Source organism: Apiospora aurea, assembly GCF_038362705.1.
Source record: "Apiospora aurea strain CBS 24483 chromosome Unknown utg000002l_segment0_segment0, whole genome shotgun sequence".
In the NCBI taxonomy this organism is placed as follows: Eukaryota; Fungi; Ascomycota; class Sordariomycetes; order Amphisphaeriales; family Apiosporaceae; genus Apiospora; species Apiospora aurea.
This window is the reverse complement of record NW_027117389.1, coordinates 603,019-622,892: the sequence shown is the minus strand read 5'-3', so window position 1 is coordinate 622,892 and position 19,874 is coordinate 603,019. Positions and strand designations below refer to the sequence as shown.

Sequence of the window (19,874 nt, the reverse complement as noted above, 5' to 3'; positions counted from 1 at the left end):
AGCCTATCTCGTTATTAATCTAATTATTAAAAATCGGCTTAATTACTTAATCGCCCGGTAAATCGGTTTCGCGAGACTAGTTCGCGAGATAATATTAACTTTAAACGATTAAAAACGGCGGAATATATTAGCCTTACGAATTAATATATTTAATCGCCGTTACTTATTCTTAATTATTAAATTAAACCGATTTCGCTTTTTTACGCTGTTCGGCGCGTATTATAATAAGTATTAACCCGATTATACTTATTATAAAGCCGGTTTCGTCGAAATTTTAAATATTTTCGTCGACGATCCCGTATTTCGCTTTTATATTTACGATTAGCGTAAACCAAATAAAAATAACTTTAAAATATTCGTAAAAAGCCTTTTAATAATCGTACCAACGATTTATTTTAATCTTTAAATCCGGGTTACGGTTAATAAAACGTTTAACTTAATATTTATTAACGCGGTCGCTACCGCGTAACGCGGTAAAAAAATTAGCTATATTTTTTATATTAGCGAAATCGGGAAGTATCCTTTGGATATTTAGATTAATTATATATTTACGAAGTACCTCTTTTTTAATTAAATTTATTTTACGTCGTTTTAGTCGGATTTCGCGTTTTAAAGTTCGGCCGTAGATTCGATAGCGTAAAATTAATTCGGGTATATTATAAACTTTTACTATTACTTTTTAACTTATTTAATTCGGTCCGTTTCGTATAGCTTAAATTATTAAAACTATCCGATCTTTTTAGGATTAATTAGGTATTATAGTTATAAAAATATTACGCGTTAAAATTTAATTATATTAAAATTAAATTAAAGTACGTCGCTAAATAATATACATCGCGTAGTAATAAACCACGTTATACGTAATAAAATATATATATTAAAAAAGGCTAATTTAATACTTTTTAAGCGCTAAAGAGCTAAAAAATCGCGAGTTTAGTTTAAAAAAGCCCTTACTATTAAAAAATTTTAGTAGCTATAGGATAAAAAAATAAAAGGGAAACGTTTAACGCCCGATAAAAATAAAAATAAGGGTTCGTTAAAGCGGAGGGCGACCGGTAAAAAGCGCTATAATATTTACGGCGAAACAGGTTATAATGCGCGAATATATAAAAAAGATATAAAATTAAGTAAAGAATCGGATAACGAATAATTTTAATTAATTTTAAACGTTGTAATTAAATTAATTTATATAAAAAGGTCGAGAAATAGAAAAGGTGCGTCGCTAAGTGATATGCGTCGCGTAGTGGTAAACCACGTTAATTTAATTATACTTTACTTATTATATTAATACGAACACTTAAAATTATAAGTTAATACGTAAAATATTTATATATATTTACGCCGATTCTTTTAAAACTAAGCATACTTAAAAAGAGCTTTAAAACCTACGTTAAAACGATTATAATTTAGCTTTTTTTTATAAAATAAGAGACGTTTACGAGCGAGTTCGGTTATTTACTCGTTTTAAACGATACGCGTATTTAAGCTTTTCGTTACGCATTAAATATTAAAATTTAAAATTAGTTTAACGAGCGTAAAATATAATTTAATAGTTTACTCGAAGCTTACGATAATTTTATTACGCTTTATTATAAATTAAACATTAAATTAAACCTTAATTCGATATTTTAATTAAATAATAAGGCTAGAAATGAATAATCCGATAAAATAAACCTTAGCGTTATTAACGCCCTCGATTTAAAGCCGATAAGTGTAAAATTAAATAAAGCTATAAAAAGCTTATATAATCTTAGTATTTACCTTATTAAATATTACTTCGATAAAAATTAGTTTAAAGTTAATTAAAATCCGTGGGATTTAATTAATTATAAATAACTTTAAATTATATTAAATAATAGAGATTAAACTAAAAGCTCGAGGTGTGCCTTTTTTAAAGGGGGGGTAATTATATAGTTAAGCCTCGTTAAAACTAATGTATATAGATTAATTAATTACTTAATACAGTGCTTTATATATCACTATTTTACCCTTCGCACCGTATTAAAACTAATCTTTTTTCCTCTTTCCTTTTTTTCCTCTTTAATTTAATATATTCTAATTTCACTTAATTAGCTAATTTTATATATACTATTAATAGCACTATATAACTCTTTAATAAAAAGCTTAAAAAAAGTTATTTATACGCTAATAAAAGATATAATAATTAATAAGCTTATAAAAGCCCTTTTTATTAATTAACACTATACTTTTTATATATAAATAAACCTCGTAAACGTTAATAAACAATTAAAAAAGCGGCAGTTAAAAAGGTTATATAAAAGGAATTAAAAGAACTCGAGGATTACTTAAAAAAAGGGAAATCAACGTTTTAATTAAAACTTTTATATTACTCTAAGCTTTAATTAAGCCTTTTCACTATTTAAGAGTATATTTTAATATATATTTATACGTATTCGGTATATTATAATATACTTATTTATTTTAACCTACGCTTATTTATACCTTTAATTACTTATCGATATATTATAATATAATTATATAAAGCTTTTATTTATCCTAAGAATATATTTAATATATTATAATATAAATAACGTTTTAATATATACTTATAATATACTTAATACGTATACTAAGGTATATATAATATTAATAATAAATACGTAGTAAAAAAAAGCTTAAAAAATGTATTAAATAAAATAATTAGCACTATTAAGTAAAAATAACGGTACATTACCCGCTTTTACTAATAAATGAACGAATTAACTTTATAAATATAAATTTATATTAAAATAACTAAACTAAATTAAACACGTATAAGCTATAATAATATATAATTCTACGCGTTTAATAGTTACGACGATCCCCTCGACTTTTAAATTTTTCTTCGGCGATATCGACGACCGTCTTAATATTAACGAAATAGTTTATTATTATATAATTATATATTATTTATATTAAACCGAAAAATAACGGCGTTTTATAAAAGAGCTTAATTAAAAAACATTTCTTAATATATACCTTTAAATATAAAACTTAAATTAAAACGTATATTATAAATTATTTTTTATATCGATTATTATTAACTTTAAATTTTAAATCGATAAAAACGCCGTTAATATCTACTTATAATAAATAGCGCGTTTAATTATTTCGTTATTATTAATTATTATTTAAAGTAAAAAGAAATTTATATATAGTAATTTCTTGAAGAAATACCGAATAAACTAATAATTATATCGTTATTTTCGAACTAGAATTTTTAAAATAAAATAAGGGTAGGTTTTTATATATTAATATATTAAAAAGGCTTTTTTTAATATTATAAACATCGTTTTTAACGTTTTTATTTTAATTTTAAACTTAAAGCGTTAAAATTATTACTTAACTATATATATTATACTTATTATTACTTATTAAACTATTTCTTTTATTTATTAAATTAATTTAATAAATAATAAATCCATGTATTTATTATTAGTATTTAACTATTTAATGCTTAGGGTGTATCTCCTTAATTTTAACATTAGCGTATCGAATAGTATTAAGAGCTTTAAACTCACCATAGAGGAATACGACCACCTCGTCTTAGTACATGCATAGCATCTCTAGTAATCGATCGCAGAGTGCATTTAGTATAAGAGGGGTGATACTACGTGGTCGTCGAGTGCTGTTTAGTGCTACTCTGGACAGACCCGTGGGCCCGCGCGAGTGCTGCAACTAACGACCCCTGCTCAGTGTTGGCCGCTTAGTGCCATGTTAGGAACCATGACTTGCACAAGTTCGAGTTGTGATTGTACGAGTCTCGGTGCCGCGTTATCAGGTTCACTTGCTATTCTATACTATGGGAACCTCAAAGAACAGCCTACGCCTACTTGCACACCGGGGACCCTTTGCCTTGTCCAGCCAGTTCCGTTGGGGATCATATGCAATAATCCTGTACACTGTACTCTTGACCAGTCTCCGACGGGTCGGGCAACGTTACGCCAAAGTAGACCATGGCCTCCTTCTACAGTCCCGTTCATTCCCCGTTCCCGCCCACGCCAGCAATCGCCGCCGCCAAACCCCTCAAGTCCTGAGCCGCCCGCAAGTCCCGCAGATGCACCTTGGCCGCGAACAGCCGGTTGACCGTATGCAGCAGGTGCACCAAGAGCAGCGAGCTCCCACCCACCGCGACGAAGCTCGAGCGCGGACCGATGTCCACCGCGCGCGCCGCCGGCCCCACCACATCGATCCAGACGCCACGCAGCTTCTTCTCCATCGCTGTGGGCTCGAGCTGCTGTCCCTTTTTCTCCCCGTTATCATTCACCGTCGCAGCTGGCGTCGCGCAGGATGACGACGACGACGAAGAGGAGGAGACGTCCGGCAGCGGCAGTGCGTCCAACACCCGGTGGTCGAGCTCGCCGTTGGGCGTGACCGGCAGGCGGTCGAGGGGCGCGATGACGGACGGGACCATGTAGCGCGACAGCGCACTGCCGTCGCCATTCAGTTTCTCCATCAGTGCCGCTTGCGGTAGTAGTGCACCGCCGCCGTCGCGTGCGGGTTGGGCACGAACTTGGTCGCGCTCAGGGCGGCGTCCAGGTAGCCGTTGGCCACGCCGCCGCCCGCGATGCAGAGCTCGCCCGGCACCCCGACGGGGAGCGGGTTGCTGCCGTCGGTCTCGTCGCCGATGTAGACGGACGTGTTGGGGAGGACGCGGCCGATGTTTGTGCTGTCGGCTTTGGTGGTGTTGCTCTTCTTCGGCTTGTCCGTGTCATCATCGGCGTTTGAGAAAGAAGGAGCGGCGCCGGCGTGGACGGTGATGTCGCGGTTGGTGACGATGAAGGCCTCGGCGGGCCCGTAGGCGTCGGTCAGGGTCAAGCGGGGAAGCTTTAGGTCTCTCATGCCCTCAATCAGCCGGTTGGGGAGCACCTCGCCCGCTGTGTGGGCGCAGCGCCAACCGGCGCATCGCTTCAAGACTTCCGAGGCGTAATTGAGGAGCAGGCTGTACTCGGACGGGGTGGCGAGGGTATACTCGACCTTTTCGTCGTGGATCAGTCGAGAAAGCGCGTCGGGGTCTCCCCGGCCTTCCACCGACGCCGCGACCAGCGTTCCTCCGTTGGTGAGGGCGTTATAGATTTGACCGAAGGCCAGATCGAAGCCAATGGATGTTTGTTGCAGGAAGTTGACTTGTCCGGGTCCGTAGGCCTGGCTGGTGTAGGCGGCGCAGTTCATCATGCCTTGTTGGTGCAGCTTGATCCCCTTGGGCACGCCGGTAGATCCACTGGTAAACAAGATGTAGCTGTCTGCTCTGGGGTCCATGACGGTCCGCTCGGGGAAACGCGCGGGATCATGGGACCATTCCTGCGCTAGCGAGGTCATGTTCAACAGCATCCGGACGTCGACCTACTCTTCGCTGGCACCGGCGGCAGTAGGAGCATGGAAGGCCAAGACATCGGACTTGCACGCATCCACCATGGCTCTGCGTCTCTGGGGCGGCACATTCACATCGAGCGGGACGAAGACTGCCCCGATATGGAACACGGCCAGCATGGTAGCGTAAAGATCCACGCTCGGTTCGCACAAGACGGCGACGCGGGATGGTTGACCGTGGAGTCCTTGTTCCCATCTCCTTACTCTACATTCTCGCCGGTCTGAGACGCATGGCTCTCGAGGAGCCTGCAAATTTCGTCAGCCTGGATCTCACGCGTGTACTCAAGCGCGCTACCACGTAACCCCTCGCATTCCTGCTCATCGTCGTCCAGCAATATTTCCTGCCCAAGATGATCCGTTTCCGCGCCACTATCAAGTAGGAACTGCACCAGCGCCGCATTCCGTTTCGAGATGGCGGCTTTCAAAATCCTGGCCCCTGTCTTCGTCGTGCAATTAACATCGGCCCCATGGTCTACTAGCCACTGCAGCACCTTGGGGTAAAATTTCCCGTGATTGCGCCAGCTTATGACATTCATCAGCACCGTCGGCTCAAGCGTGGCCCCGCGGGAGAGCAGCAAGTCCATGGTCTCGGTGATGGCCTCGCTTTTCGTCCGTCGAGGGCGGCGGCATTCATGGGCGTCATGTCCCCGCTGACCATGCTTGGTCCCCTTAGGCCTTTCAGGTTGGGGTCCATTCCGTGGTCGAGCAGCCATTCGGTAAAAGTTTTACTGCACATGGCCTTCTCCCTGTCGTCCACCCGACGTGAGTCTTTGTCCAAGTGGACTAGGATGGATCAACCACTTACAAACCCATCGGGTGTTGTGACATGTCCTTGTTGATCTGCTCCGCATCCCATCCATGCTCGTGCATGACTTGGAGTATCTCGGTATCCCGGGCAAAGTGGCAGGCGGCAGGGAGCAGAGAGTTGCTGCCTGTTACGGAGGCGCCGTTCTCCAGCAGAAATCGGAGTACATGTGCGTGCTTGCCAACTGCCGCTGCGTATGCGGCCCTGTTTAAGTCCCCGTGAATGTCCGATGAAGGATGCTCTTGCATCTCAGCAAAACTTTGGACTCTGGGCAGGTTTCCTTCGGTACAGGCCTGTGAAAGGCGGGTGGCACTTGGGCGGTATGCCATGGTGTCATGCGGGCGTATCTTCCTATATAGAGTGATGGGGGAATATCAAGATAATCGTGGGCACAATCTTGCCGCACCTGAACAGTCAGGGAATATGTCACAAGTACAAGTATGCACCACAGCAGGATGAGAAAAGAAGGAGAGATAAACGAGGGAGGATTATCTTGGAAGCTATGTCGAATACTTCATCGAGCCGCGTCTTGTTGAAACAAGTCCCCGATCAGAATGGAAGGACGAAGCCATTGCTGTATTTTGAAAGATAGCGCATGGGATCTGCTGGCATGTAGTGGTGGTCAAAAATTATTTTTGGAAAAGGGCGTAAGGGATGTTGAATTAGGTACCAGCGGAAGAACCCTTGAATAATCGAGTATCCCTGAGTTGACGACTCCAAGATTTCCGACACTGGAATAACTTGGCGGTGGCATCGCTGCCAGTGTGGTAATCGGTGATAGGCTAGATGTGGAATGGTGCTCGTCGAGGGAGATCAATACAACAGAGGAACATCTTTCTTTTTCAATACTAGATGACCAAATCGCCGTCCAGGGAAGCGCTGTCTGAATATTGCGACCGGAGCAGCAGTTCATGTGCTGGGGTGGTGGAGGGGGACCGACCCGAGAGTGGCCGCATCGAGCTGGAAGCCGATCCGTTAATCAGTGTTCGGATTGACCCCCGGATTTCCTTTTATTGTTTCTTCGCCATCCATGGCCGAGTGGGCCAAACAAGCATTTACGGCAGTCTTATCAGGTGTTAACCGTGCGCACCCTCCAATGTAACGCACCCCTTACTGTAACAGCTAAATCGGCTATTTTAATGTAAAATCGATACATTACTATTACACTTTATTAATTAATTAAAAAATAATAACGTAGTATATTTAACTAATTAAAACTAAAATGTATATATTATATTATTTATATTAGTATTTTTTATTTTTAAAGCTATTTTTTAAGCTATTATACGATTTTATTTTATTAATATTAAGTAGCTTAATTAAGCTTTTTTTAAACCTTAATAATATTTAGTAACTTATAAAACACTTTATTCGGGTTTAATTAAACCTTCGTACGTACATTAAAACGTAAAGCCTTTATTTTTTACTTTAATCGAATAATTTTCTATTAATAAAACGTTAATTTTAAACGATATTTATAGATAGCGCATCCGGCCTTTAAAAATAGGTTTCGAGCTACTCGGTTAAATTATACGCCCCCTTACTTTTCTACTTTTTTAAGCTAACTATTAAACTTAATAGACTTTTTTAATATAGACTACATTAATAAAGTTTTATTGTTACTATAGATAACTTTTTTTTAGATTAAAAGGGTGTAGAAATCTCGATTTATTATTTAATACTTAATTCGAATCGAAAGGGTATATACTAGTCTTTTTTAATTAAATTTAATATTATACTTAAAAAAGCTTTCTTAAAAGCTACTTCGTAATATATAAAAAACTTCCTTTTATATATTAGTGCTATTATTAATATATTTCCGAGTTTTTTAATCTCTTTTAAAAAAGTATACCTTTAAGGGGCCGAAAAGGTTAATATCGCAGGGTTATAACTTATTAAAGTAGTGCGCCGGTAGGTATAAAAGGAAGACTTTATTAATGTACGCCGTTTATATAAAGTGCTTACTTATATACGTTCTATAGTTATTTAAAATAAAGAGGCGTTACTTATGGTTATTTAATTTAATTTCTAATAAATATACCTCTTTTAACCACCTTTTTATTATAATAGTGTTACTTTAATTATTAATAGTAATAATATACTTTTACTCGACTACTTTTTTATTAAACTATTACTTTTAAATCGATTTATAATTAAATATAATTACCGTGGTAAGCCGTTAATTAAGGGCGGTAATAAACTCGAGTATCATTACTTAAAAGGTTAAGTAACCGGTTTTTCGGTATACTTTTTTAGTTTTTAAGGTGCCGAGAATTAATTTATTATAAGACTTATCCTCTTAAACTTTTACTTTATTTATATTAGCTTCGTTCGCCGGCTTAATATTTTTTCTCTTTTAAATTAATTATAAGCGATTATAAAAGTCGGAAATCGTACCGGATTAAATAACGGTGATTTACGTAGAATAAATAGCTTAACTTATTTTATTATAAATCTCTAAATAACGGGAAACAAAGCCGTTAATTTAATATTTATTAAAAGTTTTTAAGGGTTTATTAGTTTAAAGGATATATTAAACGATATTAACAGTGTATTTTTTAATAAGAGCTTTATTAATAGCCTCTTCGTTAAATATTTAGTTAATTATATCGGCTTTTTAATTATTTATGAACTTTTAACGGCTTTTAAGCGTATCTCTTTAAGACTATAAGCTATAGAACCGATAAGAGAGGGTTAAAAAGTATACCCCTTATTTATAAGTAAATGCTTAAAAGCTATAGCTATTTTTTTACATTTTAATTACTTAGCTTAATCGATATTCGTAATCGGAACGTAATGTATTAATTTATAATATTATCGGTGTTGTGGTTAATTTATTATAATTTATTGAAGTTATTTATAGTAATGTTATTTTCTCTTAAAAAGCTTGATTCGGCTGTTTCGGGAGTGGGTGTATTGCATTAAGGGGTGCGCACGGTTAGATGACTGCAATGCAAGGGCGCACGATTAATCAGTGATGTAAGTCCCCGCCAGGAATGTATGCAGGTACACGTGCTGATAAGTGATGCAACAGTGCACTGCAAGCATCAGAATACATGTAGATAACTCAAGTAGGCAAGGCATTTCAAGCATCGAACCACCTGCGCATGCAGTCTCGCGGTTGAGGTGTGACGGTGCAGATCCCACCTCTCCGGCGCGCGGGCGGATTACGCGAACAGCGCGACACAACTGCTATCAAATCGACATCCAATCATGCCAATTGGTCGATAGGTCACTGGAACCAACGCCGCGCATCATATCTGGGTGTTTTATATCTCCAACCGCGAGGATTGCGACTGCATGCACAAGCTTAGCCGAGATGGAACCACATGGTGATTGACTCTCCGGTTTCCCCCAAGATGGAAAAAATCGACTGAGAGTGACGAATAAAGCAAGTGACCTCGTCCACGCCGTGTAGGGCAAACGAGCTGTAGCTTTCATGTTTCGTACAACTCAACTTGTTTGCTAGGGACTTGCATCGGTTTGTGTCATCCGGACTCGCTGTCATCCAATCTTCTTCTACACCCTAATCGCAAATTTCTTTGTCTTCTTCTTTTCCTCCCGGCCCCCCTCTCACGACCCCAAGAGAGTCTACCCAATCGAGCAACACAAGACCTCGAAAACATCTGGCCTTGTTTCAAGCAGTCGGCCGTCTTGCTACCACTGTCAAGCGCTCGTACTGCCGAACGCAGCACGAAGGAACTATGGCCGTCAATCGGGACTCGAACGATGCCGACCGGAAGCTCGAGTCCGGCACCGCAACCCTCCCGGCCGAGCAGAAGAAGGATGGCGGGCTGCACCCGGCGCTCTACATCATGTGCGTATCTAGCCTCTGCTTCCGACAGCCGACCTTGCGACTAATTGCTTAAACGCTGCAGCCTGTGGATTGCCATGAGTTCGAGCGTCATCTTGTTCAACAAATGGGTTCTCGCCTCGGCCAAGTTCGGTAAGTGTCCTCGGGCCCATACCAAGGACCTGCGAACGCCTCAAACCACACTGATGCCAGATTCTGACCGGCGTGCTTCTTTCCAGACTTCCGTGAGTAACCCGCTGCCCGCATCCAGCCGGATACATCGCCGCTACGAGATACTAACAGCATCTCCCCAGCCATGTTCCTGACCACCTGGCACATGGTCTTCTCCACCGCCATGACCCAGCTCATGGCGCGCTTTACCAGCCTGCTCGACTCGCGCCACAAGGTCCCCATGACCGCCGAAACGTACCGCCGCGCCATCGTGCCCATCGGCGTCCTGTTCAGCCTGAGCCTAATCTGCGGCAACCTCGCGTACCTGTACCTGAGCGTCTCGTTCATCCAGATGCTCAAGGCGACCAACTCGGTCGCCACCTTACTGACGACCTGGCTCTTCCGCATCGCGCCGCCCAACCTGAAAGTGCTGGCCAACGTGTCCGTCATCGTCCTGGGCGTCGTCATCGCGTCGTTCGGGGAGATCAAGTTCCACCTGCTGGGCTTCATCTGTACGCGCCACCGCTCTATTGCTACCTTCTTCTCCTCCTTGCTGCTGCGGGACACCACCCTGTTAACGTGTGGGCAAACTTCTAGATCAAATCGGCGGCATCGTCTTCGAGGCGCTCCGTCTCGTCCTGGTGCAGCGGCTCCTGAGCTCGCCCGACTTCAAGATGGACCCCATGGTCTCGCTCTACTACTACGCCCCCGCCTGCGCCGTCATCAACGGCGTCCTGACCACGCTCGTCGAGCTGCCGCGCATGGGCTGGGCCGACGTCTCGGCCGTCGGCGTGCCTGTACTCGTGGCCAACGCCTTTGTCGCGTTCCTCCTGAACGTCGCTGTCGTACTGCTGGTTAGTTTCGCCCCCTTATCCATAAGTCACCGTACCTTCCAAGTATCATCATTGTTGACCAATCCATCCCAGATCGGCAAAACCTCCGCCGTCGTCCTCACCATGTCCGGCGTCCTCAAAGACATCCTGCTCGTCATGGCGTCCATGGCCCTCTTCCGCGACCCCGTCATGGCGCAGCAATTCTTCGGCTACGCCATCGCGCTCGGCGGCCTGGTGTACTACCGCCTCGGCGCCGAGAAGATGCAGGCTCTGGTCGCCGACGCGCGGCTGCAGGTCGCGCAGTACCGGCAGCGGTACCCGGGCCGGCTCCGGACGCTGCTGCTCGCCGCGCTCGGTGGATGCGGCGTCGCGTTTTGGCTGTGGGGGCCGAGCCCGTTGGGGGAGTATTCGGAGTACATGACGACCCGGCCCCCGGCGATCAAGGGGGTGTAAATGGGTTGCTGGCCTTAGACCGAGACTGGTCGGGAGAGGTTCTGCGGGAGTTTCCGCGGGTCGCAGAGGGACGCTCTTCTTGAGGGTTAATAGCGGTGGGACATAATTACCAAAAGCGCATCTAGTTCTATCGATTGAAATCTTGGGTGTGAATGTACAGTGGATAGAATTGCCTGCCTCCCCTGTCTAGGTAGGCGTAAGGAGGTCAGTAATTGTATTACTTTTACCTACCTGCTAGTCACATGTTCATCCACGTATCATAATGCTATGCTGATCGTGATAGAGGAAACGCTACCTGTTCCCGCTGGAAAACGGCCAGGCAATCTAGGGCTCTCCTTCGCCAAGGACCTTGATGCGGCCTAGGTAGTCCGGATTCAGCACCGGGTTATGCAGCTCGCTGATGGTGCTCATGCAAGCCGCCGCCGGGTCGCCCGAGCCAGCCAGACTGCCGATCCAGTACTCGTTGCCCGGGTAGGAGTTGCCATCCCACGCGTAGCTCAGCACGAGGAGCTGGTCCTCCTTCTCGCGCGGCAGCTTGGCGGCCGGGTTCCGGCGCGAGAACAGGATGTCGATCCCGATCGAGGCGCCCCAGTTCGCGAGGGTGCGCTGCATCTTGTCCGACGTGTCGATCCACGCGATCTCGATGGTGCCGAGGTGCTGCAATTCTTCGCGCGGGATCGTGGTCAGGGTCCGGTGGAACTCGTCAACGTACCAGCCCGGCTGCTCGCTGTCGTACTCCCACACGCCGAGACCCAGGCCGACGACGTAGACGTAGGCCTTGCGGCCCGCGGCCTTGGCGCGGTCGATGGCTTCGCGCAGCAGGATGTCGAAGGTGATGGACATGCGGGCCTGGTACAGGCGCGAGTCGAAGGTGCCGCTAGGTGCGGTGTACAACGGGCAGCCGAAGAAGCGCTCGTACGCGGCCTCGAGCTCGAGGGGGATCTTGTCGTGGTCCGAGGGAAGTATGAGCCGGCGGTCCATCCTCCTCGCGCTCGCGCTCGAACCGGGCGCCGACGAGGCCCGCGATGACGCCCCGGGGCTCGAAGGTGCCCGGCTCGTCGACCTCGGCCCGGTTGTAGCGGCTGCCGTCGTTGATGAAGTGGCTGGGGCCCGAGACGCCCAGCAGCGAGCCCAGCATGATCTCGTCGTAGCTGAGGTGGTCGCGCAATTTCAAGTGCCGGTTCCGCGACTCGGCGTCGGTGCCGACGCGGTCCCACTCGTCCGCGGCGCCGCGGAGCTCCAGGTGGTTGGGCAGGACGGTGTAGTCGTCGCCGCCCATGAAGACGAGGGGCCGCATCGCCAGGAGGCGGGCGACCTGCCACCGCCACGTCCAGCTCTCGCCGTCTTTGTTTTTCGAGGAGTACAGGGCCTTCTCGACGCGGCTGCCGTGCGCGCGCTTGAACGCGAGGAAGTCCTCGACCAGGCGCGGGAAGCGTCGGTGCACGACGATGCGGGTGGCTTGGGCGTCCTGGGCGACGACGCGGGGGTCGAAGTTGCTGGTGGAGTTGGCGGTGGTGGGGCGGGCGGCGGCGACCAGCTCCGCCGTGGTTGACCGGTTGCTGGGGGAGGAGGCCATGTTGCCAGGTTGCTGTGATGAGCTGAGTAAAGAGGAATAGGTTGTTGGAACCAGGACCAAAATGCGACACAGGTCTTTATTTCTCTAGTTCTGTGTCAAGAATAAAGCTACACGATTGAACTAGAGTGCAGATCAACATAACCATTCTAGGCGAAAGCTGAGCTCAAGGCAGGCAGCAGCCTACATCTTACCTACTAAGTAGATACATCTAGCCTCTTTCTTGGCAGGAAGCTTGGATAAAGCGTTTGTGCTCGATCAGCAAAGGGGGGCTGTGTTTCTTGTCAGCCTCAAATTGTTTATGGGTCAAAAGAAAGAGACAGGCGCGTGAGTCACCAACCGATACCTCACAAAACCAGCTTTGATGGTCACCACCGGCCACCTGGGGCAATGGTATCCGTCACGTGCAAACCATCAACTGGCACCCATGGTGATATTTTTACTTGGGCAATATGTTCGAGTGTACAGTGGCTCAAGGGATTGGCATCTTGACAGGCAGAGGCCGTTGCTGGGCTTGCTGGGTACTTGTCAGCTGGTAGGCTTGGGGGGGTAGCAGCGGCCTAGAACCCTGTCATGCACTGGCAATTGGGAACCAACTGGCCGGGTCGTTCTGGCATCCAGGGTGCTACCTACCAGAGCCGATTTCCTTCCGGAGGAAATACAAGACCTGATGGCTCATCTTGAAGCTCTGTTCATCCCAACTTGTTTTTTTTTGTCTTTTTCTTTTGGAGTAAAATGTGGTAAGTAAATTCGGCACATTTCTGATCTTGAGATCCCTGCCGACTCATGAATCGGGTCCGTTAATGGGCTGATTGGCATTTGAACATGATAGCCCGTGGCCGCCGTGAGTGCAATCTTCAATAAATACACAGCTCATCGCTCTGCAAGGACCCCTCTCGAATCAATCGGATGCTTGAATGGCATGCCATGTTATCGACGCAGCCATCGCCTTTTTCTATGTCGGTCAAACTTGATCGGGGGGATCACAGGGTGGCTGAAGCCAAACTCTTCCGCTTCAATGATCCACACACTCGGTTCCCGCCCACTCAGCCCTCCAGGCCCAGCCAGGGATACATGGGGGAGAACACAGCATAAAGAGGGGAGTGTAGATGCAGCCTCCGCCCGCATACGGCGTATAGACTGTCATCTCGATGCGAATTGGGGCTAGCGCTTCCAGTTGTCAAGCCCGTATCCAGGAAAAGGAAATCGAACGGTCAGCATATAGTAAGGCAACGGGGCTCACGATCTTTAGTTGCTGTTTTTCTCCTCCTCTTTAGAGGCTGAGAGGCCCGCCCGTATGGCTCCAACGTCTTTAGGCGACAAGTGCGGCGGCGGGTGGGAACGAGCCAAGACCGACTACCAGAAGCCCAACCTTTCAGACCGCCGCGGCGGAGCATCCTTTTGGGCCTTCTTTCTCTGTGCCGCAATCATCTCTATCATTTTGGCGAGATGAGGGTCCTAGGGCGCTGACACAGCCGGCTTGGCGTAGGCTAACGCGCGACTTTGACGATGGTTGCTGTAAGGCACAGCAAACCAAGGTGGGAACCCATTGGGACCAAAGTGCCAACAACAGGAACCAACTCAGCATGCATATATGAGGAGACGGACGCACCACAAGTCGGGTCGAGATGGCATCCTTCTCATCGAGTCTTGTACGACCCCCCACCACCACCCTGCTCGTTTCGCATCCTGAAGGAAGAACTCCCGTCTTTTCTTCCCTTCAACCATCGACCAACTGAGCCCGTCCTCTCCAGAACGAGAAGAAAGAAAGAAAGAAAGAAATCTCGTTTACAGAACTACATTTCGAACACAATGGCTAGATCCAGAATCGAGGGCCTCTGGTCCAAGTGGCTGCTGCTGCCCTGCTGGATGATCCAGATGGGCGGCTCCATCGCCTTCGGCATCTCGGGCGTGCTTCTGCTCATCACCGCGGCCTACTCGGAGCAGCTCGGCGAGGTCACGTTCTACGGGTACGACATGCGGGACGTGGTCGCCCTGGCCCGGGCCGAGGGCGCCATCGTCCTGGCCTTCTCCGTCCTGACCTTCCTGTTCTGCCTCGTCGAGATCGTGCTCTACGCGACCCGCGTCCTGAACCCGGCCGTCGTGCTCGCCTTCGCCTGCCTCAAGGCCCTCGGCTGGGCCGCCATGATCGCCGTCGACGTCGTCGCCGTCCGGCGGGGCGCCGGGTTCCCCTGGCCCAACTTCATCCTGTCGCTCGCGCTTCTGGTCACGGCCCTGGTGCAGGTAAGTCTCACCCATGCGTGCATCGCGACCGCATCCTTCCACGAATCATAGCTCAGTACTAACCCGTGTGTCCTCAGCTCTGCGTCAGCGCCAAGTACACCCACCACCAGCGCCTCGCCGCCCGCGACCGCGGCCAGTACGAGAAGGCCGGCGACGTCGAGGCGGCGGCCGGGTTCCCCCACGCGAACGGCAACTTCGTCCAGGTCTCCACGCCCAAGCAGCAGCCGTTCCAGCAGCAGGACACCGAGTACCGGAGCCCGAGTCCCGAGGACCAGGCGGGCGCCCACCGGGACGAGATGGCGGCGTCGCCTCTGTTCAACAACCGGGACTACGACAGCACGCCGGTGGGCGCGCGGCGGGCGCCGGGGGCTGCGTTCTTCGGATAGGGCACCTTTGCTTCCTGGATGTTGTTATGAGGTCAAGATAAGATGTATATATTGTTAGAGAGACGGTAACGGATGACCCTGAGGGGCAAATGTTTATGACTAATAGAATGATACCAAACTTCAGAACATCGTGTCGGGATCCGTACCCGCAGGCGATCGTGAATGCCGTGACCCTCTGGTGTCTGACTTCTTTCAACCTCGCCTTTTGGCACAACTTCGCTGGGGCGTCTCCTACGTGCACGTAATTGGGGCAATGTATTCAAAGGTGCATTGTGTAGCAGGGGCCGACTTCTAAGTAAGAGCCTGGCAATTGCCTTCCTGAGGTCGACTCATTCACTACCTACTTACCCAATCAAGAAATAGATAGGTTAGTAAGCATATATCCGAAACACCTGCAACGGCTTTAGGCCGTTATGCGTGAGCCGCAGATTGGCGGATCGCTGTATAGCGACCGTATTGGCGCACATTCCGGCCCGCTCCAGGTGGCGTCCGATTTGTCCGCTTCTCGCCCGTGCAGATGTCCGCCCCGAGCGGACATTCGAGCGGCCAACGCCGGACTTCACGCGCTGCCACCCGACATGGGGACCATGGGGACCATGAGGGAAAATCAAAGGCATGAGAATGAGTCATTCCTAACCATTGTCAGTAGTGTCTGAAAAGTATATATATGTGCCGCCTTTCTGCTCCTGGGGCCATCTCTGCTCACGCCCCTTTTCTCAAGCGCCTACCGCCCCCCAAGCTTATTACACCTTGAATAGACCCGAGAACCATCCTCTCACTCATACCCAAGTGACAAACCATGGCCAATACCACCACCACCACCCCTTGTCTGGCTCATCACCGGCTGCACCTCGGGCCTCGGCGAGCGCCTGGCCCAGCACCTGCTCGCCCGCGGCGACCCCGTCGTCGCCTCGGTGCGAGGTCCCGACGCCGCGACCAAGCTGAGCGCCCTCGCGCGGGCGGGCGCGTCCGTGCTCGAGCTCGACGTCACCGATGACCAGGCCGCCATCCAGGCCGCTGCGGACGCGGCTATTGCTGTTCACGGGCGCGTCGACGTGCTGGTGAATAATGCGGCGTTTCTCGCTGTGGGGATATTCGAGGATCTGGAGTAAGTTATGTTACTCTTCTTTGTTCGTATTTGGAGTGCTCGTCACATGGCTTCTCCGTCCCTTAAGGGGTCCGTAGTAGCCCCTTTTTGGCAGTAACCTGTTTTCGTGTGTTCTCCCGCACAGTTCTCTCTTGTTCTTCTTTTTCTATTTCGACTTCGATATCACTATGGCACTAGAACTAACACATATGGCATTTGCAGATATAAAGACTACCTGGCCCAATTCGAGACCAACGTCTTGGGCGCCATCATGGTCACCAAGGCCTTGCTGCCGCACATGCGGGAACGACGGTCCGGTACGGTCATTTTCATCGGCTCTAGGGCGGGGTGGATCGGGGACGGCGGTGTTAGCCCGTACTGCGGCTCCAAGTCTGCTCTTGGTGGTAAGCCGTCCGTCTACTTACCCCCCTTTTACCCCTTCCCCCTCCTCTTCAGGGGCAAATGCAGAATATTGCGAAGTTGTGCGTCTCAAGAATCTAGGCGCGCTAATTACGTTCCAAGATCACTTATAACAGGCCATAACTAATTGCATTCTCAAACAGGCATCGCCGAGGCTCTCCACAACGAAACCGAAACCCAACACCTCGGCCTCCGGACCCTCCTGGTGGAGCCCGGCCGGTTCCGGACCAAGCTGCTGTCGGCGGGCAACAGGCAGGCCGCGACGTCCAAGTTTCCCGAGTACGCGGAATTGTCTCAGGAGCTCATCCAGCACCTCGCCGAGGAGGACCAGGCGCAGCAGGGCGATCCGGACAAGCTGGTCCGCATCCTCGTCGACATGGTCCGGCGCGAGGGCTGCGCCGCGGGTAAGGAGGTGCCCTTCCGCTTGCCGATTGGGGTGGACATGGTCGCGGACGTCCGGGAGAAGTGCGAGAGTACTCTGGCGCTGCTGAGGGGAGTGGGAGCCGGTGCTTGCGGGCACGGACTTTGGTTCTTGAGTTCTTCTGAAGTCATGGGCACTGGTGATTAGTCGTGAGAGAAAGGGATCTGTCACCCTCTTCATACTGAAACGAAACTATGATTGGTTTTTACAGTGAGATATTTCCATATAAATAAAAACACTATCCCCTGACAGAGCTCGGTTGCGCCATTCTTTCTCTTCGTGACAAGCTACTAATATGGGAGTTGGCCCTGACTTCCTTATTTGCATCACACATGTTTCTGTGGCACTGCCCTTTAGAGACTGGTGTCCTTAGCGGCAGTACTCATAAGATCTCATGATTTGGCAATCAGCCAACAAGGCAACCACGGTCCAGATACCGAGGCAACGATGCAACCGCCCATCCTATTCTTCTGTCAATAAGCACTTCAAGGCCATAATCTCTAATAAATGTCAATATTTTCAGATCCTCCAACCCACATACAAAAAGCATCTTGGCGCAGGGGAAGCGCGCCGGGCTCATAACCCGGAGGTCCTTGGATCGAAACCAAGAGATGCTAACATTTTGCCCAATTTTGATTTTCTATTTTTCTACTTTTTGCAAACCCTGCTCAACTACACTGCTTCGCAAATTCGACTAGTTCTCATCCTATTTTTTACCCTATTCCGTACGTAAACATGGCTTGCTTAGCCAACCTTTGTGGCGGTCGGCGCTCCTCAAGCAGAGGCAGCAGGCCGGACAACCAACGTCACCTTGTGCCACGGCCGATCCGAGTCAGACACTATATGCCGCATCAGTAAGCTTGTCCCGTCAGGAGCATACCAATTGACGGACAGGAATGGGGATTAGGGCAGGAACGCTAGAAAATAGACGTACCCGTGGTCCCAATAGGCTGCCAGCGGAAATCCAAATCGCCATTGAACGGCCTGACACCCATGTTGCCCTTGACGCCGGTGGTGCCCTGCTCCGGCGTGACGAGCTCGAGCTGCAGCGAGTCGTCGCTGGGGTTGCAGCCGTAGGCGACGTCGAAGACGCCGCGGGGGTCGCCGCGCTCCGTCATGAACATCTTGGTGGTGTTGTCCTTGGGCTGGACAGCCACGGGATATAGGAAGATCATCAGCACTACAATATCTCGATGCTACGGGCGGTTATGCGAGTGCTCTTACCTCATACTCGCCGTTGATAACGGCACGGCGGATCGGGTCCAGGGGCAGCGTGATTACGCCGTCGACCAGGGTGAAGGTGTCGGTGGTGTTGCCTGCCGGGCTCACGAAGAGGTGGAAGTCGCCTCCTACAATTTGTGCCCATGTCAGTCAGCTTTCCTCATTCTCGTCATCCCAACCGCGCGGGACAACACCAGGGGCTGTTTAATGGATTCTGTCTGTGTGATATCTTCTCACGCAACCAAAGACAAGTACGGATGGATCAGGGGGTTTGACTTACCTCCCCAAAGCCATGTGTTCATGAAGTGCCCATCGGCGGCCGGGAAGTCCGGGCTCTGGATCTGGATCAAGAAGCCGCCGGGGATGTTCTTCGAGGGCGCCTCGGCCGGGATCTCGCAGCCGAGAGCGAGACCGGCCGAGATGGCAACTGCTGAGACAACCGAGAAGAACATGCTGTATATATCTGGACTCTTAGATTAGACTTGGATATTGGCAAGGGCTTGGAGAAATATAATGTCAGAATAGAGGGTCGAAGACGAAATCAATACACAAGATGCATGTCTCATCCAGCCTTAAGAGAGAAAGCAGGTGAGATTTGCTGACCCTTTATAGACATAATCAACATCGTGGGACTTTTTTATTATTGGCCTGCATTCCAAACTCGCATTAGCCTGTCTGTCGGTGTTGGGACGTTGGCCTACTGCAATGCAGTTGGGAATACGAGCCCAGCTAAGGCTGCACTATTCGATAGAATGCAACCCCAGGATCCCTGTCAGCCTGCAGCCTGGGGGATTTGCAACGCTCCGAGTGAAAGACTGAGGGCGGGGGAGTGGTTGCCGCCTCTGTGGGTGGCGTCCAGTCGCAGGTGTCAACGTTCTATAATTTATCCTGCAGGCTTTCCCCATGCGGTAGGTAATGCCAGCCCCGGCATATGCACGACGAGGCGATACGGGGAACCCGGCCTATCAACCACATCTAGTCAGGCGGGTAGGTGTCGCAGCGCTTACTGCTTACCGTCAGGTGATCGGTCGAGCAGCTTCTTTCAAAAAATTCATCCGAGCCAACGTGCAACGACACGAGATGCTTTATTCAGCTCT

General features: G+C 48.3%; 9 protein-coding genes across 9 annotated transcripts; 3 read left to right on the top strand and 6 right to left on the bottom strand.

Moving 5' to 3' along the window:
• Nucleotides 1-3,979: 3,979 nt before the first annotated feature.
• Nucleotides 3,980-4,414, bottom strand: PG986_002591 (L-aminoadipate-semialdehyde dehydrogenase; the record flags this gene model as incomplete). The annotated part of the gene is made up of 1 exon (XM_066838813.1): nucleotides 3,980-4,414. The coding sequence occupies one exon, from the start codon at nucleotides 4,412-4,414 to the stop codon at nucleotides 3,980-3,982; it is 435 nt and encodes a 144-aa protein (XP_066703877.1).
• Nucleotides 4,415-4,455: 41 nt separating this feature from the next.
• On the bottom strand, nucleotides 4,456-5,319 carry PG986_002590 (uncharacterized protein; the record flags this gene model as incomplete). Its single annotated transcript, XM_066838812.1, has 1 exon — nucleotides 4,456-5,319. One exon carries the CDS (start codon nucleotides 5,317-5,319, stop codon nucleotides 4,456-4,458), a length of 864 nt encoding a protein of 287 aa, XP_066703876.1.
• Nucleotides 5,320-5,570: 251 nt separating this feature from the next.
• PG986_002589 (uncharacterized protein) lies at nucleotides 5,571-6,504 on the bottom strand (the record flags this gene model as incomplete). The annotated part of the gene is made up of 2 exons (XM_066838811.1): nucleotides 5,571-6,045; nucleotides 6,176-6,504. 2 exons carry the CDS (start codon nucleotides 6,502-6,504, stop codon nucleotides 5,571-5,573), a joined length of 804 nt encoding a protein of 267 aa, XP_066703875.1.
• A 3,375-nt stretch (nucleotides 6,505-9,879) lies between these two features.
• PG986_002588 (triose-phosphate transporter family-domain-containing protein) lies at nucleotides 9,880-11,425 on the top strand (the record flags this gene model as incomplete). Its single annotated transcript, XM_066838810.1, has 4 exons — nucleotides 9,880-9,992; nucleotides 10,054-10,121; nucleotides 10,283-10,651; nucleotides 10,737-11,425. 4 exons carry the CDS (start codon nucleotides 9,880-9,882, stop codon nucleotides 11,423-11,425), a joined length of 1,239 nt encoding a protein of 412 aa, XP_066703874.1.
• A 324-nt stretch (nucleotides 11,426-11,749) lies between these two features.
• Nucleotides 11,750-12,268, bottom strand: PG986_002587 (uncharacterized protein; the record flags this gene model as incomplete). The annotated part of the gene is made up of 1 exon (XM_066838809.1): nucleotides 11,750-12,268. The coding sequence occupies one exon, from the start codon at nucleotides 12,266-12,268 to the stop codon at nucleotides 11,750-11,752; it is 519 nt and encodes a 172-aa protein (XP_066703873.1).
• Nucleotides 12,269-12,302: 34 nt separating this feature from the next.
• On the bottom strand, nucleotides 12,303-13,001 carry PG986_002586 (uncharacterized protein; the record flags this gene model as incomplete). Its single annotated transcript, XM_066838808.1, has 1 exon — nucleotides 12,303-13,001. One exon carries the CDS (start codon nucleotides 12,999-13,001, stop codon nucleotides 12,303-12,305), a length of 699 nt encoding a protein of 232 aa, XP_066703872.1.
• A 1,809-nt stretch (nucleotides 13,002-14,810) lies between these two features.
• On the top strand, nucleotides 14,811-15,628 carry PG986_002585 (uncharacterized protein; the record flags this gene model as incomplete). Its single annotated transcript, XM_066838807.1, has 2 exons — nucleotides 14,811-15,242; nucleotides 15,320-15,628. 2 exons carry the CDS (start codon nucleotides 14,811-14,813, stop codon nucleotides 15,626-15,628), a joined length of 741 nt encoding a protein of 246 aa, XP_066703871.1.
• Nucleotides 15,629-16,041: 413 nt separating this feature from the next.
• Nucleotides 16,042-17,703, top strand: PG986_002584 (uncharacterized protein; the record flags this gene model as incomplete). Its single annotated transcript, XM_066838806.1, has 4 exons — nucleotides 16,042-16,124; nucleotides 16,419-16,736; nucleotides 16,938-17,119; nucleotides 17,279-17,703. 4 exons carry the CDS (start codon nucleotides 16,042-16,044, stop codon nucleotides 17,701-17,703), a joined length of 1,008 nt encoding a protein of 335 aa, XP_066703870.1.
• Nucleotides 17,704-18,330: 627 nt separating this feature from the next.
• PG986_002583 (uncharacterized protein) lies at nucleotides 18,331-19,229 on the bottom strand (the record flags this gene model as incomplete). Its single annotated transcript, XM_066838805.1, has 4 exons — nucleotides 18,331-18,395; nucleotides 18,491-18,701; nucleotides 18,781-18,905; nucleotides 19,058-19,229. The coding sequence occupies 4 exons, from the start codon at nucleotides 19,227-19,229 to the stop codon at nucleotides 18,331-18,333; spliced, it is 573 nt and encodes a 190-aa protein (XP_066703869.1).
• Between the last annotated feature and the right edge of the window lie 645 nt (nucleotides 19,230-19,874).